This window comes from Amblyraja radiata, chromosome 12 (genome assembly GCF_010909765.2).
Source record: "Amblyraja radiata isolate CabotCenter1 chromosome 12, sAmbRad1.1.pri, whole genome shotgun sequence".
NCBI classification, from domain to species: Eukaryota; Metazoa; Chordata; class Chondrichthyes; order Rajiformes; family Rajidae; genus Amblyraja; species Amblyraja radiata.
This window is the reverse complement of record NC_045967.1, coordinates 19,523,698-19,541,132: the sequence shown is the minus strand read 5'-3', so window position 1 is coordinate 19,541,132 and position 17,435 is coordinate 19,523,698. Positions and strand designations below refer to the sequence as shown.

The window sequence follows — 17,435 nt, the reverse complement described above, 5'->3', positions numbered from 1 at the left end:
ATCAGCATGTGTGAGTCAAGTTTTTTCACATAGAGGGTGGTAGGTGCCTGGAACGCGCTGCCGGGGGTGGTGGTGGTGGTGGCAGATACGATAGCGGCATTTCAGAGGCTTTTGGATATGCACATGGATATGCAGTGAATGGAGGGATATAGATCATGTGCAGGCACAAGAGATCAGTTTAACTTGGCAAAAAGCTCAGCACAGACATTGTGGACTGAAGGGCCTGTTCTTGTGCTGCCCTGTTCTATGCACAAAGATTCCATGATCAATTATAGGAGGTTAGTGTTAACCGCTATGTAAAAATGTGGGACACAAAGACTGCATGTGTTTACATTTAGCATTTTTAGCCAGGGTCTAATAACAGCATAAGGCATGTCGCAATGCTTCAGCAGATTTATAAATACATAATCATCAATCTCAAGAGTCGAAAGAGTCAAGAGTGTTTAATTGTCATATGTACCAGCAACGGGACAATGACATTCTTGCTTGCTGTATCTTAACAGGCCCACCAACGCACCAACACATGGATAAATATATAACATTGAATTATACAATAAATTGACAAATGTTAAATACAGATCCACCACTGATTTTCCAGCACTCGTTGGTTCCAGAGCCTTTCTGGATTATCTGTTTTGCCTGACCAACAGAGGTCACGGCCTCCGAGAGGAGTCCAACGGTGCTGGAACAATCTGCCCAGCCCGCAAAGCCGGCTTTGGAAGTCGGCTATGGGAACGGAGTTCCAGAGCCCCGGCTGCAGGGGGCAAATTCAACAATAAAACACTCTTGACTGTTTGTTCCTGTCCTGGTGCATGTGACAATTAAACGCTAGACTCTTGCTATGGTGATATTATGGCATTGATATGACCCTGTACCCCATGCACAGGCAGCCTTCCCACACATAGACAGTGCTTCACACAGTGCTCCACACACAGACAGAATGCCACACACGTCACATACACATGCACACACAGTGTTCCTCACACACAGACAGCCTGTACCACATACAGAGTACACAGACAGCCTGTACCCACACAGAGGCACACTCTCCCCCGCGCACAAACAGACAAATTGTACCGTGCGAAACAGGATCCACTCATCGTGGCAGTAGTCGAGGGTGCCACCAAACTCATGGGTCAGGTGTGTCTCATCGATGTACTTCAGCAGGTCGGTGGCCGAGTTCAGCATAACGACCTGCGGGAATAACGAGACCAGCAATGCACCTCACCGTCCCTTCCCACCCCACTCCACCCTGCCCCTCCCCACCCCACCCCTCACCACCCCTCCCCTCACCACCCGTCCCTACCCCTCCCCACCCCTCCCCACCCCATTCCTCCCCTCCCCACCGCACCCCACCCCACCCCATTCCTCCCCCACCCCACCCCTCCCCTCCCCACCCACCTCACCCCGCCGCACCCCACCCCTCCCCACTCCTCCCCACCCCACCCCACCCCTCCCCTCACCACCCGTCCCTACCCCTCCCCACCGCACCCCACCCCTCCACTCCCCTCCCCACACCACCCCGCCCCACCACACCTCACCCCACTACTCCCCTCCCCACACCACCCCACCCCATCCCACCCCACCCCTCCGCACCCTTCCCCACCGCACCCCACGTTACAAGGATACTGCCTGGATTAGATACTTTCAGGTAAGGGGAGAGGTTGTAGAGGGTGCAAAGGTGGTTTACTACAATGCTGTGTGTATTGAAGGGGGGACGGGGGGCTGGAGGTGGGGGGAGAGGTCTCCTCACCGGCAGCTTGAGTATGATGGGGTCCGGGCTGAGGCGGAGGCTGATGTCGGCGAGCGCTCGCTGCAGGAAGCCAGTCGGCCGCAGCAACAACACCAGCTGCAGGCTCCCCGGACACGAGGCCTGGGGAGAGAGAACATGTCAGCACGGGGAGAACACGGCAGCACGACGCGACACGGGGAGAACGAGGCGACACGGGGAGAACACGACGACACGGGGAGAACACGCGACACGGGGTGAACACGGTGACACGGGGAGAACACGGCGACACGGGGAGAACACGCGACACGGGGAGAACACGGCGACACGGGGAGAACACGCGACACGGGGAGAACACGGCGACACGTGGAGAACACGGTGACACGGGGAGAACACGGCGACACGTGGAGAACACGGGGAGAACACGGCGACACGTGGAGAACACGGTGACACGGGGAGAACACGGCGACACGGGGAGAACACGGTGACACGGGGAGAACACGGCGACACAGGGAGAACACGGTGACACGGGGAGAACACGGCGACACGGGGAGAACACGGAGACACGGGGAGAACGCGGCGACACGGGGAGAACGCGGAGACACGGGGAGAACGCGACGACACGGGGAGAACACGGGTAGAACACGGCGACATGGGGAGAACACGGTGACACGGGGAGAACGTGGTGACACGGGGAGAACACGGTGACACGGGGAGAACACAGCGACACGGGGAGAACACGGGGAGAACACGGTGACACGGGGAGAACACAGCGACACGGGGAGAACACGGGGAGAACACGGCGACACCGGGAGAACACGGTGACACGGGGAGAACACAGTGACACGGGGAGAACACGGTGACACGGGGAGAACACGGTGACACGGGGAGAACACGGTGACACGGGGAGAACACGGTGACACGGGGAGAACACGGCGACACGGGGAGAACACAGCGACACCGGGAGAACACGCGACACGGGGAGAACACGGTGAGACGGGGAGAACACGGTGACACGGGGGGGAAGAGGGCACATCAACACGGGGAGAGAACACGTCAGCACTGGAGAGACAATACATCAACATGGGAGTCAACACGTCAGCACGGGGTGGGGAAGGGGGGGGGAGGGGAAGAACACGGCAACATAGGGAGAACATGTCAAAACTACATCAGCAGGGCAAGAACACATAATTTAATTAGATGGCAGGCAAACAAAAGCTTTTTGCTACATCTCCTTACATGTGACAGTAATATACTGATAGCAGCCTAGAAACATATAAAATTCTTAGGGAATGGTCAGGATAGATGCAGGAAACGTGTTCCCAATGTTGGGGGAATCTAGAACCAGGGGTCACAGATAAGAATAAGGGATAGGCCATTTAGGACTGAGATGAGGAAAAACTCTTTCACCCAGATAGTTGTGAATTTGTGGAATTCTCTGCAGCAGAAGGCAGTGGAAGCCAATTCACTGGATGTATTCAAGAGAGAGTAAAAATTTAGCTCTTTGGGCTAACAAAATCAAGGGATATCGGGAGAAAGCAGGAACAGGATACTGATTTTGGATGATCAACCAGGATCATATTGAATGGCGGTGCTGGCTCATAGGGCTGTATGGCCTACTCCTGCATCTATTTTCTATGTTTCTATATTACCACATAAAAGTCTAGCTAAGTCTGAAGCATGAAGAAGGGTCCTGACCCGAAATGTCACCCATCCTTTTTCTCCAGAGATGCTGCCTGACCCGCTGAGTTACTCCAACACTTTGTGTCTATCTTCGGTATAAACCAGTATCAACAGTTCCTCCCTACACAAAAGTCTAGCTACTCTTGGTGCCAAGTTAAACTAATTAATTCTGCCTACACATGATCCATATCCCTCCATTCCCTGCATATCCATCTCCCTACTTAAACGCCCCATAAACACCACACTATCATATCTGCCTCCACCACCACTCCTGGCAGCATGTTGCAGGCACCTACCACTGCTTGTGTTAAAAAAAAGTACTTGCCCTGCACATCCCCACTAAACTATGCTACTTGCACCTGAAACTTATCCCCTCTAATCGGAAGAAGGGTTTCGGCCCGAAACGTCGTCTATTTCCTTCGCTCCATAGATGCTGCTGCACCCGCTGAGTTTCCCCAGCAATTTTGTGTACCCCCTCTAATCTTTGACATTTCCACCCTGAGGTAAAGGCCTGTTCTCTCACGTGGAATCCTATGAAAAAAGATTAATAATCCCCCGTGATCAGATTATCTCTCTCTTTTCCGAATGTAAGAAAGGCAACCCAGTTTATGGAGACTTTCCTCCTCGCAAAGTAGATGGGAAGATGTGTGGGCCAAGTTTTTATTTACACAGAGAGAGGGAGGCTTTGGAGAGGGGGTTTGAAGAATGCTGCCTGGATTAGAGGGTATTAGCTTTGACGAGAGGTTGGATTGATTTCTCTGGAACGTTGGGGACTGAGGGGGAGACCAGTTCATTGGCTATATTTAAGAGGGAGTTAGATGTGGCCCTTGTGGCTAAGGGGATCAGAGGGTATGGAGAGAAGGCAGGTACGGGATACTGAGTTGGATGATCAGCCATGATCATATTGAATGGCGGTGCAGGCTCGAAGGGCCGAATGGCCTACTCCTGCACCTAATTTCTATGTTTTCTATGTTTCTAATAAAAGTGTATAAAATGATGAGAGGCACAGATAGGGTAGACACAGAACCTTTTTCCTAGCATGCAAATGTCAAAGACTGGAGGACATAGCTTTAAACTGAGAGGGGCAAAGTTCAAAGAAAATGAGCAGGGCATGATTGTTTACACAGAGGGTGGTGAGTGCCAGGAACGTGTTGCCAGGGGAGGGAGTGAGGGAGATACAATAGTGGCATTTAAGAGGCTAGATAGGCACATGGATATGCTGGGAATGGAGGGGAAGAAATGACATGCTGGCAGAGATTAGATTAACCTCAGCATGGACACTGTGGGCGTGGACGTTCTAGCAAGCTCAATAGAGTTGACTATGGGTGCTGTCTGTATGAAGCTAGTACTTTCTCACAGTGACCATGTGGGTTTTCTCCGGGTGCTCCAGTTTCCTCCCACATGCCAAAGACATTCAGATTTGTACGTTAATTGGCTTTGCAAATTGTCCGTGTAAAGTGTGTAGGATGGAACTAGTGTACAGGTGACTGCTGGTCAGCACCGACTCGGTGGACTGAAGAGCCAGTTTCCATGCTGTTTCTCTAAACTAAACTGAGCTGATTTCTAATTGCTGGTAGCAAGCTTTTGAATCTCCATGTATCCTCTATCTGTCCTTCCTGAGGTGCAATGCAGGGAGCTACAGATGGGGTCCGATCACCTTGTTTAGAGCCATGGTATAAATGACCTTGTGTTCCAGAGCCGTTTGCATGTCAAAACACTGTGCAAACAGTCTGATTGACGAGTCATTCACTGTGACACCTCCACTCCAACACTCCACCCCACACAACCCACAGGCACAGCAAAGATTGTGCATTTATTGAAACAGTCCAATACACCTCGGGCCACCCCAGGCCACTCTTAAAACATCTGCCCCCACAATTAATAGCCATTTAAAACCTCTCTTCAGCGATATTGATCGTGGGTTAAGTGTTTGCTAAAACAATCCCGCTTGAAATAATTCCAAAGCATTTGATACGCACAGGAGGCGATGTGTGTTATTGGAGATCCTTGCAGCTTTTCTGGAATAAGATCGAACCCATCTCCGTAATACACTAAACCCAGCTGGGTCTGCAAACCACACGCACCGTGCCCCTGTGTAACGCACCGGCCTTAAGTCAAACGCTTCACCGCTCAATAAAACCTAACCCTTGCAACATCTGCATGTTGACTGTGGCAGCAAACATCTGTCTCGCACGGAGGCGGTGCAGTAGCCGAGAGCTGCTAACTCCAGCCGCAGCCGCCCAATCTCCGCAGAACTGCGGGAACCGCATCTCTCCCTCCCTCTCTCCTTCCATCCCTCCTTCTCTCCCACTTTCTCTCCCTCCCTCTCTCCCCCCGCCGCCAGACTTACCGCGTTCTTCTTAGACCTGGCACTACCCCTGTGAACATCTGCCTCCGCCATGGTGCGGGCATCTGCTCGGTGGTGCCCGCTATCCCGCCGCACCTGTGTGCCCGCTCAGCCTCCCCCAGGGCTGGGGGAACGCTTCCCCCTTCCCCTCCCTAGACCGGCCAGTCGCGCACAGCCGCCTCTGCCTCTGCCAACAGCACTCGGGGGTCGGCACCGACACCTCCCCTCGTCCATCCACGCAGCCTCGGCAGCATCACCCGGCGCAAAGCAGGACACCCGGCCCCTCCTGCAGCTGCTAACCCATCAGTCAGAGGCGGGGAAGGAAATCCAAGGACATTTTGAAATGGATGTGGATTAAAATTGCTTGTCACCAATATATGGTATATGGAACGAGCTGCCAGAGGAGGAAGCTGAGGCAGGTATTATTATTTGAAGTACTGTGCCCTGAAGAAGGGTTACGTTGCAATAAGCTCCCCCCTCAATCTTTCACACTCCAAAAATTATAGATCCAATATCTTTATATGCTCAACTCTCAACTCCACGAATGAGCCTCAGAAACCTCACATCCAGCACACCCTTTCTTAGATTTCGGGTCCCAACCCGGAACATCCAGTTTAGTTTAGTTTAGTTTATTGCCACATCAACTGAGGTACAGTGAAAAATGTGTTTTTGTTGCATGCTCTCCAATCAGCGGAAAGACTATAATTACAAAATTACAATTAAGCCGCCCACAGTGTACAGATACAGGATAAAGGGTGTAACGTTAAGTGTAAGATAGAGTCCAGTAAAGCCTGATTAAAGATAGTCTGATGGTCTCCAATGAGATGGATTGTACGTGAGGTCCGCTCACTAGTTGGTGAAAGGATGGTTCAGTTGCCTGATTCACCGCCTGTCCATTTCCCTCCACAGATGCTGCCTGACCTGCTGAGTTCCTCTAACACTTTGATTGTAACCCATGTACAGTGCGCCATCAACACTCTGTACACTTGTAACTATACTCCCCTATTTCTGAATTTCAACCCTCTTGCAGTGAAGGTCAAGGTTCCAATTGCCTCCTGAAGCACTTGTTGTAAACATCTGCTAGCTTTTACAATTTGTCCACAGAACTCCCAGATGCCTCTGTACATCGCTCCCCTACAATCTTTCAACATTTAGATCATGGTCTGCCTTGAGATTTCTCCTAGCACAATGCATGAATTCACACTTTCACACATTAAACTTAATTTGCCAACTTTCTGCCCACCAGCTCAACCTGCCCATGTCCTGTTGCCAACTATCATCATGGCAACATATATTAACACCTGTGGATGAACCTGATGGGGGCTTGGGGGTGAGCGTGGATTTAGTGCGCTGAATGGCTTGCTTTGTGCTGAGCAACAGTATAGTAAGGGTTAAAACAAGCTATTCAATGAAGATGGAATTATCTGCCAACATCACTGCATGTCAAATAAGTGGACTTACTTAGAAAAGCAAATTAGGTGCTTGGGCAAATATTCAAGCTCACTTGGAGAAAACAGTAAATCATGAAGCCTCTGATTCCCTCCAAGGACGCCAGCAGTGAGATAAGATAAACTTTTCTTTCTCACAGACATTTGAGACAACCTCTGTGCCTAATGTAATGATGGCACAGTGCCAGAGATGCGGGTTAGATCCTGAATATAGGTGCCATCTGTACAGAGTTTATAGGATCCTCCTGTGCCCACAGGCGTTTTCACCGGGTGCTCCGGTTTCCTTCCACACTCCATAGACGCGCAGGCTTGTAGGTTAATTGGCTTCTGTAAATTGTCCACAGTGTGTAGCATAGTGTAGAGTACCGGTGATCGCCAGTCAGCACGGACTCGGTTGCAGAATGGCCTGTTTCCACACTGTATCGCTAAACTAAATTAAATGAATATCCCTGGTTGCCGCCAACAACAAGAAACATCATTAACGATTGTTTATCGGTGAGAGTAGAAGTGTGATTTTATTGGTGATATGAGTGCATGATGCCAGCAAGCTCACCTCAGGTGTGATTCAGTGGAGCCCGGATTCACAGACTTTAATACACTGCTGTCGCAAGAAGGAGTTCTGTCAAACTTGCAATTGAAGGGCGTGTGAGACACACTGTTTAGTTTCTGCTCTTTAGTTGTCGTTTTATTGTAGTATTAATGAATGTTTTTATCCTATTATTTGATATTGTTTCCCAGCATTGATCCTAATACTCGAAGCCTGCTCATATATCATTACAGTGACTCGGTAACTTGTTTTGGTTTCAGATTTCAGCACAGCTCAGATCTCCATTCAGGTTTGTTATTGTCACGTGTGCCGAGGCACAGTGAGAAGCTTTGTTTTGCATGCTATCCGATCAATTCAAATAATACTGTACATGTACAATCAAGCCAAACTCACGTACAACCGATAGTGGAATTGGGGAGATAGAGAGTGCAGAACAGCTTGAGAATTTCACAGCTTTACCTACCCTTTCAACAACTCTCTCTCTCTCTCTCCCACACTGCATGCATTAATCTGTAAACTAGATGTCTCCAGAACCATAGTTATCACCTTAACCCTTATTCCATCCTATCAGGCATATTCCCAGCTATCCTTCCCACTTCTGTACCTCTTGGCTGATGAGAGAGGGGAGAAGAGGGAGTGACTGGGGTGAGGTTAGTCCTATTAGGTGTTTCCAGTTTTCAGTTTTTATTTCAGATTTTCAGTAACTAGTTTTTGTTCTGAGTTTCAATTGGAAGAACTGTGTCTGAAACTCTGAACTAGACAGCCTTGTTCCTTGCAGGAGTGAGAGATAAGACAGAGAGTCCCCCGCAGTCCTTACCTTCCACCACATCAGCCGTCACATACAACATATAATCTTCCAATATTTCCGCCACCTCCAACAGGATCCCACCACGAGCCATATTTTCACATCTCCATCCCTTTCCGTCTTCCGCAGAGACTGTTCACTCCGCAACTCCCTGGTTAACTCACCCCTTCCCACCCAAACCGCCCCCTCCCCAGGTACCTTCCCTTGCAACCGCAGAAGATGCAACACCAGTCACTATACCCCCTCTCTCGACTCTGTCCAAGGACCCCAACAGTCCTCTCAGGTGAGGCAGAGGTTCACTTGCACCTCCTCCAACCTCATCTACTATATCTGTTGTTCAAGATGTGGACTCTTATACATCGGCGAGACCAAACGCAGACTAGGCGATCATTTCATGGAACACCTTCGCTCAGCCCGCTTGAACCTATCTGATCTCCTAGTTGCTGGACACTTTAATTCTCCTTACCATTCCTACACAGACCTTTCTGTCCTAGGTCTCCTCCATTGTTAGAGTGAGGCTAAACGCAAATTGAAGGAACAGCATCTCATATTTTGCTTGGGCAGCTTACAGCCCAGTCGTGTGAATCCTGATTTCTTTCACTTCAGGCAGCTCTGGCATTCCCTCTCTCTCAATCTCTCCCCCACCCACATCGCACTCGCCTCTCAGTTTCATCCTACAAACAGCTAACAATGGCCTGTTTCCTTTATCACATTACTTTTTTTGCATATCTTTCATTCATTGTTCTTTATCTCTCCACATCACCATCTATATCTCTCGTTTCCCTTATCCCTAACCAGTCTCGACCCAAAACGTCATCCATTCCTTCTCTTCAGAGATGCTGCACGTCCCGCTGAGTTACTCCAGCTTTTTGCGTCTATCTTCGATTTAAACCTGCGGTTCCTTCTTGCACCTTTGTACATTAACATTAAATGTCTCAGTCCTCCTTGGATTGTATTAAATGTTTAATTTACAAGAAGAAAGCAGCCACATCTGTCAAAGTGTTCACACCATTCCCTCACCCACTTTCTGCACCACATCTGTTGTGCAATTTGAATCATTGGAACAAACTCTTAAACCATTTGCTTCATGCAGTTTGTGCATTAAAACTAGATGGGAGATTGTTTAAAACACAAACCGAACTATAACTTTGCAAAGCCAAGTCAGTAAAGCTGAGGTAGTGGTTTGTGTCGTGCAGTGTTTGCTGAGAAGAAGCTGTCTTGAACCTGGTGGCGTTTTCAGACTCCTGTACCTTTTTCTCGATGGTTATAAAGAGATGACAGAGTGGCGTTGGTCCTTGATGATATTAGCTACCTCCCCAAGATCCTTTCGATGGTGGGGAGATCAGTGACGGATTGGGCATCATTCTCTGTGGCCTCCTGCATTCTTGGGCGTTTGAGTTATTGACCAGGTCATGATGCAACTGGAGCAGAGGAGGTCAAGGGGTGACCTTACAAAATATTGCAAATGATGAGGGATGCAGATGACATGAATGGTCATGGTCTTTCTCCCAGGTTAGGGTTGTCACAATGATATAGATTGAAGGTGAGAGGTGAAAGGTTTAAAAGGGACTCAAGGGTCAACTTTCACACAGAGTTTGGTTAGTTTATGGAACAAGGTGCCAGAGAAGCTAGAGAAGCAGGAACAGTTACAATGATTAAAACACATTTCGAAGTGTACATGGATAGGCAAGGTTTAGAGTGTGATACAAGGAATTGCAGATGCAGGTTTATACAAAAAAAGATACAAAGTGCTGGAGTAACTCAGGGGATCAGACAGCATCTCTGGAGAATGTTTTGGGTTGGAACCCTTTTTTCAGACTTTAGAGGGAAATGGGGCTAGTTTAGATGGACATCTTGGTTTGCATGGTCGTGGGGCCGAAGGGACTGTCTCTGTGCTGTACACCTCTGATTCTGACCCTAAACTTTTTGCCAAATGTGGTTTGTGCATTAAAACCACCAGAGATTGTTTAAAAGACAGTCTGACCTGTTCAACATGTCAGCAGTATGTGGCTGGGGATACATTATTAGCTATCATAGCAAGCGTCAGTGTGTTTGAACTCGATTGCAAGAACGGATTTTGTTGACTGCTGATGCACAGATGGATGGGTTGGAGATGGGTCAAATACTCACTGCGATCTGGCTGAGGCCCAATCTGACAGAGCTCCACGAATCCAGACGCCTGTCCAATATCACTGTAAACTTCATCTCGGGTTTTTGTAGGCTGCATGAAACGAGTGAGAAACTCAGTCAAATCAGTTTAACAGCAATTAGTGAAAAAGTTTATCTTTACCAAAGGGACCAAATATCAAGAGTCATGAGATAATCAAGAATGTTTAGAATATAGAATTGTACAGCATAGGAACAGGCCCTCAACCCACAATATCAGTGCTAAACATAATGTTAAGACCAATTCTTATCTGCCTGCATGTGATCTATATTCCTCTATTCCCTACATGTACATGTACCTAGCCAGTAGTCTCTTAAACACCACTATTGTATCTGCCTCCACCATCACCACTGGCATTGTGTTCCAGGCACCCACCAATCTTTGTATAAAAACATGCCCTGCGTATCTCACTTAACGTTTGCCCCTCGCACCTTAAAACTGTGCCCTCCAGTATTTGACCTTTCCACCCTGGGAAAAATGTTCAGACTTTCTACCCTATCTAGATGCCTTTTTAATTGTCATATATACCGTCAACAGAACAATGAAATTCCCACTCGCAGCAGCTTAACATGCATGTAAATGCAATAACACACAGATAATATATTATTATTTTTAAAAATTCACTAAATGAATAACCGCAATCCTAGCGCAAAATATCCAAGTCCTTGGTGCCACCACAGACAGTCCATAGAAGATCATAGTTGCTGGGGTTGCTGCTGTGCAGTATTCATGAGCCTGGTGGGTGGTGAAGAGAAGCTGCTCTTAAACCTGGTGGTCCAAGGAAACTGGCTCAATGATGGTCATAGGAGGGAGAGTGGGCAGACTTAGCCGGTGTTCCCTCGAGTTCAGTGTCTTTGAAACCTACAAGACCTGACAGGCTGGTGTGGGGAAGAAAATTTCACTGGACTAATTTGGATCGCGGACACAGAGTAAATAACATCCGGACATATATATGGACAGGAAGGGTTTAGAGGGCTATGGGCCAAATCAGGAAAATTAGACTAGCCTAATATGCCAACTTGGTCAGAATGGACAAGGTGGGCCGAAGGGACTGATTTTGTGCAATACAGCTCTGTGACTCAATGGCATAATAGTTTTTCCTGCTCTTAATTAGTTTTGCTCGTTAGCACTTGTGAAAGTACAACACAGCTTCATGGTCTCATAAGTTCTAGGAGCAGAATTAGGCTATTCGGCCCATCAAGTCTACTCCGCCATTCAATCATGGCTGATCTATCTTTTCCTCTCAACCCCATTCTCCCGCCTTCTCCCCATAACTCCTGAGACGATACTAATCAAGAATCTGTCAATCTCCACCGTAAACATATCCATTGACTTGGCCTCTACAGCCATCTGTTGCAATGCATTCCAGATTCACCACACTCTGACTAAAGACATTCCTCCTTATCTCTTTTCTGAAGGTACATCCTTTTGTTTTGAGGCTACGGCCTCTGGTCCTAGACTCTCCCACTAGTAGAAACATACTTGCCACATCCAGGCCTTTCACTATCCGGTAAGTTTCAATGAGATCCCCACTCATCCCAATCTTCCATTTGTATTTCATTGAAATGCTAATTCTCTGGATGCAAGACCAGTATTTGTTACCATCCCTAGCTGCCCAATGGCTAGTTTGAGTTTAGTTTATTGTCATGTGTACCAAGGCACAATGAAAAGCTTGTTGTTGTGTGCTATTCATTTAGCGGAAAGACTATACATGATTACATTCGTCTCATTGGATCAAGAGCAGCCAATGGGCCGAATGGCCTTGTGCTAGCCCAGTGCAATTATGTTTGCATTGCTGAGACCCTTCTCTGACTGCTGCCGCTGTGCTGGGCTGGAAGTCACCAAGGTTGGTGCCTCAGTCCCTTCCATAGTCCGAGTCGAAGCATGTTCTGAGGGGATGTTCTCTATGGTCGGCCATGTGACAGTAGTGGGTTATTGTCAACTGTAGTGCCTGGGGACTGGATTCTGCCCTCAGGAGAGTATGGGAGAAGCACTGGACAGTGAGCTGTGTCCACTCCATGTAAAAATTGATTTCCACAAGCATCTTTGGTGCAGAATGCGTGATGTCTACCAATCTAGGCTCCAGATCTATGAACAGTGTCTGTGACGAACTTGATGCCAAGACCAACTCCTATCTGCCTACACGTAATCCATATCCCTCCATTCCCTGCATATCCATGTACCTATCGAAAAGCCTCTCAATCATATCTGCTTCCACCATGACCCCTGGCAGAGTGTTCCAGTCCCCACCACTCTCTGCCCCAAAACACTTGCCTCTGACATCTCTTTTAAACTGTGCCCCTCTTACCTTACGCTTTGCGCTCGAGTCTTTAACATTTCACCATGGCAAAATGGTTCTGACTGTCCACCATATCTATGTCTCTCTTAACTGTATGTACTTCTGTGGGACTGTGAAAGCAAAACCACAAAGTGCTGAAGTAACCCAGCAGTTTAGACAGCATCGCTGGAGGAAATGGATAGGTGGCGCTTGGAGTTGGGACCCTGACTCAGACCCGTCCAGATGCATCACCTATTCATGCTGCCTGAACTGCTGAGTTATTCCAGCACTTTGTTTTTTATTTGTACAATCAGCATCTGCAGTTCCTTGAGTCACTGTGGAACAGTGTGCCAGTATAGGGTACAGATGAAGAGAGATGGATGGAACACTTGGTAAGGTCCAGTGCGTACCTTGAAACGGCAGCCAGGTACGCAAGTGCCTGTGTCAGAGCCTCAGGCGGAACAGCACCAAAGCTGGCGTACTCTGGAAAGGTTAGAATCACCGCACCTTCTTTACTTTGTCCGCCTGAGGAAGACAACAGCAAATGTCAGTACAGCATCTACAGTTCACGGCACAGCAGACTATTAGTCTAGTTTAGAGGCACAGCATGGAAACAGGCCCTTCGACCCACCAAGTCCATGCCAACTGTTGATCACCAGTTCTATGTTATCCCACTTTCTCACCCACTCCCTACACACCAGGGGAAAGTTACAGAGGCAAACCGTCACACAGACCCACACACCTTCGGGATGTGGGAGGAAATTGGAGCACCTGGAGGAAACTCATGCGGTCACAGGGAAAGCATGCAAACTCCGCGCAGACAGCACCCGAGGTTGTGATCAAACCCGTGTCTCTGGCACTGTGAGGCAGCAATGATCGCAATCAAATATTGTTTATGAAATCCGCCTGTCAACATTTATAATCACCACTGACATCATGTTGCCCGGATTAGATGTTATTAGTTATATGGAGAGGTTGGACTCATTTGGATTATCTGGAGCGTCGGAGGCTGAAAGGAGACCAGATAGAAATATATAAAATTATGAGGCATAGATAGAGCAGACAGTCAGAACATTTCCCCCAGGATGGAAATGTCAAAGATCAAAAGCTTTGAAGTGAGAGGGGGAATATTTGAAAGGAAATGTGTGGGCGTTTTTCTTTTTTACACAGAGGGTGGTGGGCATCTAGAATGTGTTGCCCGGGGTGGTGGTGGAGGCAGATACGATTTAAGATAAGATTTAAGTGGCATTTAATAAATTATTAGGTGGGCACAGGGAAATGCAGGGAATGGATGTATATGGAACATGTGCAAGCAGAGGGGATTATGTTTCTATGTTTCTATTAGATTAATTTGGCATCATGCTAGCACAGACATTGTGGGCTGAAGGGCCTGTTCCTGTGCTGTACTGTTTTCAATGTACTACAACAATTGTGTCTGTGCCACTGCCGGTCTCACTGTTCCCGAAGCTTTTACAAATCGTATCTGAGAGCTTATATTCACATTGCTTCAACCTGCGGCACAACAGTAGAGTTACTGCCTTACAGCGCCAGAGACCTGGGTTCGATCCTGACTACGGGTGCTGTCTGTATGGAGTTCGTACGATTTCCCAGTGACCGCGTGGGTTTCCTCCAACATCCTAAAGACGTGCAGTTTGGTAGGTTAATGGGCTTCTGTAAATTGTCCCTCGTGTATGGGATAGTGTTAGTGCACGGGGTGAACACTGGTCAGAGTGGTCAGGGTGGTCCAAGTGGCTGTTTAGCCATATCTCTAAAACCTCTAAAATACACATCCTAAGCACATGACATGACATGTCAGTGCCGAACATGATGCCAAATTAAACTAATCTCCTCTGCCTGCATGTGATCCATATCCCTCTATTCTATTTTATTTTTATTTTGCTTTGCTTTGAAAAACAATGAGACAGTAAACTGATAAAGTAGATTAATTGCTGATTGCTTTGATAATCCCATCGGGCCTTCTGCCTTATTAACTAGTTAGCCTATTATTAATGAGCTGCTGATCTCCAATGCTACTGAGTATCACATTTTGAAACAATAATCAAGCAGATAAGAGTCTGATATCACATTAATTTTTGGACAGCGCTCAAGTGGAGTCACTGATGCTTACCTGTGAGGAACACAAACTGTTTCTTCAGATGCTCACTGATGCTGTTTGCACTGATGGTCTCTGGAGCCAGATCTTCTGCAAACAAGTGTACACATATCATAGTGAAAACGGGGACCATTCCTTTCATCAGCTCAGCAACAACAAGATGCATCAGTCTCAGAGCGCTCCCATGATTGTCAGCAAACAAGCTTTGAGACACAGTTGCAGGGAGATGTTGGGCAGAGGCCGTGTGGGTGGTCCACAGTATCATAGGGAGAGGGGGGGGGGGGGGGGGTGGGGAGAGGTGGAGACGGGGTGGAGGGGGACAGGGGGGGGAAGAGTCAGGTCCTTTATCTACACCATCAACCACCATGGGTAGCACAGGGGCATAGCCAGTAGAGCCACTGCCGCTGACTGTGTGGAGTTTGCAGAGGTTGGTCATTGGCTCAGTGGAGGGCAGGACAGTATAGAGGGGCTGAATAGTCTGCACATTTTCTACGTTTTATTCAACGACTATGTGATGAAGTTAGGTCACGCCTCTGGTAAATATTAAATTGAGAAAGAACAGGTTTTACCCAGGGAGTGCATTTACAAACATCCTCCTGCATCACAGACACCGGACCCAACACCGGACTCACCACACGCCCCACCTGTACTAAACGCAAATAAACAGCTCGTCTTGTCAATGGTTTTGTAAAAAAACAGTTCAACAGTTCATCCTTGGAAGATGAGGACACATTCACAACAGGGCAAACAATCCCATTTATGGACTCTATTCCTTGGAGCTCAGGAAAATGAGAGGTGATCTTATTGAGGTGTATAAAATCATGAGAGGAATAGATCGGGTAGATGCACAGTCTCTTGCCCAGAGTAGGTGCCCACACAAAGTGCTGGAGTAATCAGCGAGTCAGGTAGCATCTCTGGGGAACATGGATACATGTTGAGCTTACTACACATTTTCAAAACTTGCAGTTTAATGCCCCTGTCCTGACTTTCCTGACCTGACTTTGCAACTCCCAATAAACACCCAACCCATTACGCAAACTAAATTTCCAAGAATTAATATTCAATGTGCATGTAGCTGACTGATCAAACCTGCTGACCTACAGGTCATTCAGTAAGAACTGAGCATCACTCTTAAGACTCACACAGCACAGAAACAGGCCCTTCGGCCCAACTCGTTCATGCCCACCATGACGCCCCATCTAAGGTAGTTGGACAAGCTAATCAGGAAGGCCGGCTCAGTGGTCGGGGCTGAGCAACGAAAGGTCCAGCAGGTGGCAGAGGCCAGAACTCTGAACAAACTGGGTTTCATAATGACCAACCCCACTCACCCACTCCATGCCGTGAAGGTGATCAAGAGCAGCATCTTCAGTCAGAGGCTGATTGCACCAATGTGCAAAACTGAGAGACATAGGAAGTCCTGTTTACCAGCTGCTATAAGGTTACATAATGCGCATAAATAACTGCACTTTTTTTTAATTAATTGTATTTTAACTTGTACTTTAACTTGTATTTTAACTTGTTAAGTATGGAAGCCATTTGAGGAAATGTGTGGTGTTATGTCTGTCTTGAAGCTGTTGTGGCACTGTAATTTCCTGTAAAGGATTATTAAAGGTATAATCAAATCAAATTCTATTTGTCTGCATTTGGTGCACCTCCCTCTAAACCTTTGCTATCCATGTGCCTGTCCAAGAGTCTTTTAATGGTACCTGTCTCAACTACTACCTTTGGCAGCTTGTTGCATACAAACAACACCCTCTGTGTGAAAAAAATGTCCCTCAGATTCCTATTAAATCTTTCCCCCTGTCACCTTGAATCTATGCCCTCTCATTTTTGATTCCTCTGCTCTGGGTTATAGACTCTGTGCATTCACCCTATCTGTTCCCCTCATGATTTTATACACCTCTATAAGATCACCCTTCAGCCTCCTGTGCTCCAAGGAATAAAGTCCTAGCCTGATCAACTCCCTGGAGTTCAGGCCCTCAACTCCTTTCAATTTACGAGGATGGAGTCAGTACTTGAGAGCCAGAGCTATAGTGAGAGGTTGAGCAGGCTAGGATTTGGAGCGCAGGAGGATGAGGAGTGATCTTAGCGAGGTGTACAAAATCGTGAGAGGAACAGATTGGGTAAATGCACAGTCTCTTGCCCAGAGTAGGGGAATCAAGAACCAGAGATCATAGGTTTTAGGTGATGGGAAGGAAAGATTTAATAAGAGGGGTAACTCTTTTTTTTACACAAAGGGTGGTGGATGTATTGAACAAGCTGCTAAAGTAGGTAGTTGAGGCAGGTACTATCACAACATTTAAGAAACATTTAGACAG

At 47.6% G+C, this 17,435-nt stretch overlaps 1 protein-coding gene across 4 annotated transcripts in view; it reads right to left on the bottom strand.

Moving 5' to 3' along the window:
- The window catches only part of mcf2 (MCF.2 cell line derived transforming sequence), a 93,624-nt gene that overhangs the window by 56,098 nt on the left and 20,091 nt on the right, over positions 1 to 17,435 (bottom strand). For 3 of the 4 annotated variants that reach the window (XM_033030302.1, XM_033030303.1, XM_033030305.1), the window contains exons 2-6: positions 15,133 to 15,207; positions 13,415 to 13,529; positions 10,690 to 10,780; positions 1,754 to 1,873; positions 1,078 to 1,194 (exon numbers count right to left, since the gene is read on the bottom strand). In XM_033030302.1, the coding sequence (XP_032886193.1) occupies positions 1,078 to 1,194; positions 1,754 to 1,873; positions 10,690 to 10,780; positions 13,415 to 13,529; positions 15,133 to 15,207 (518 nt within the window). Of the gene's footprint in view, positions 1 to 1,077; positions 1,195 to 1,753; positions 1,874 to 5,762; positions 5,866 to 10,689; positions 10,781 to 13,414; positions 13,530 to 15,132; positions 15,208 to 17,435 lie in introns of those variants that run through there. The other variant, XM_033030304.1, reaches the window with a different exon arrangement.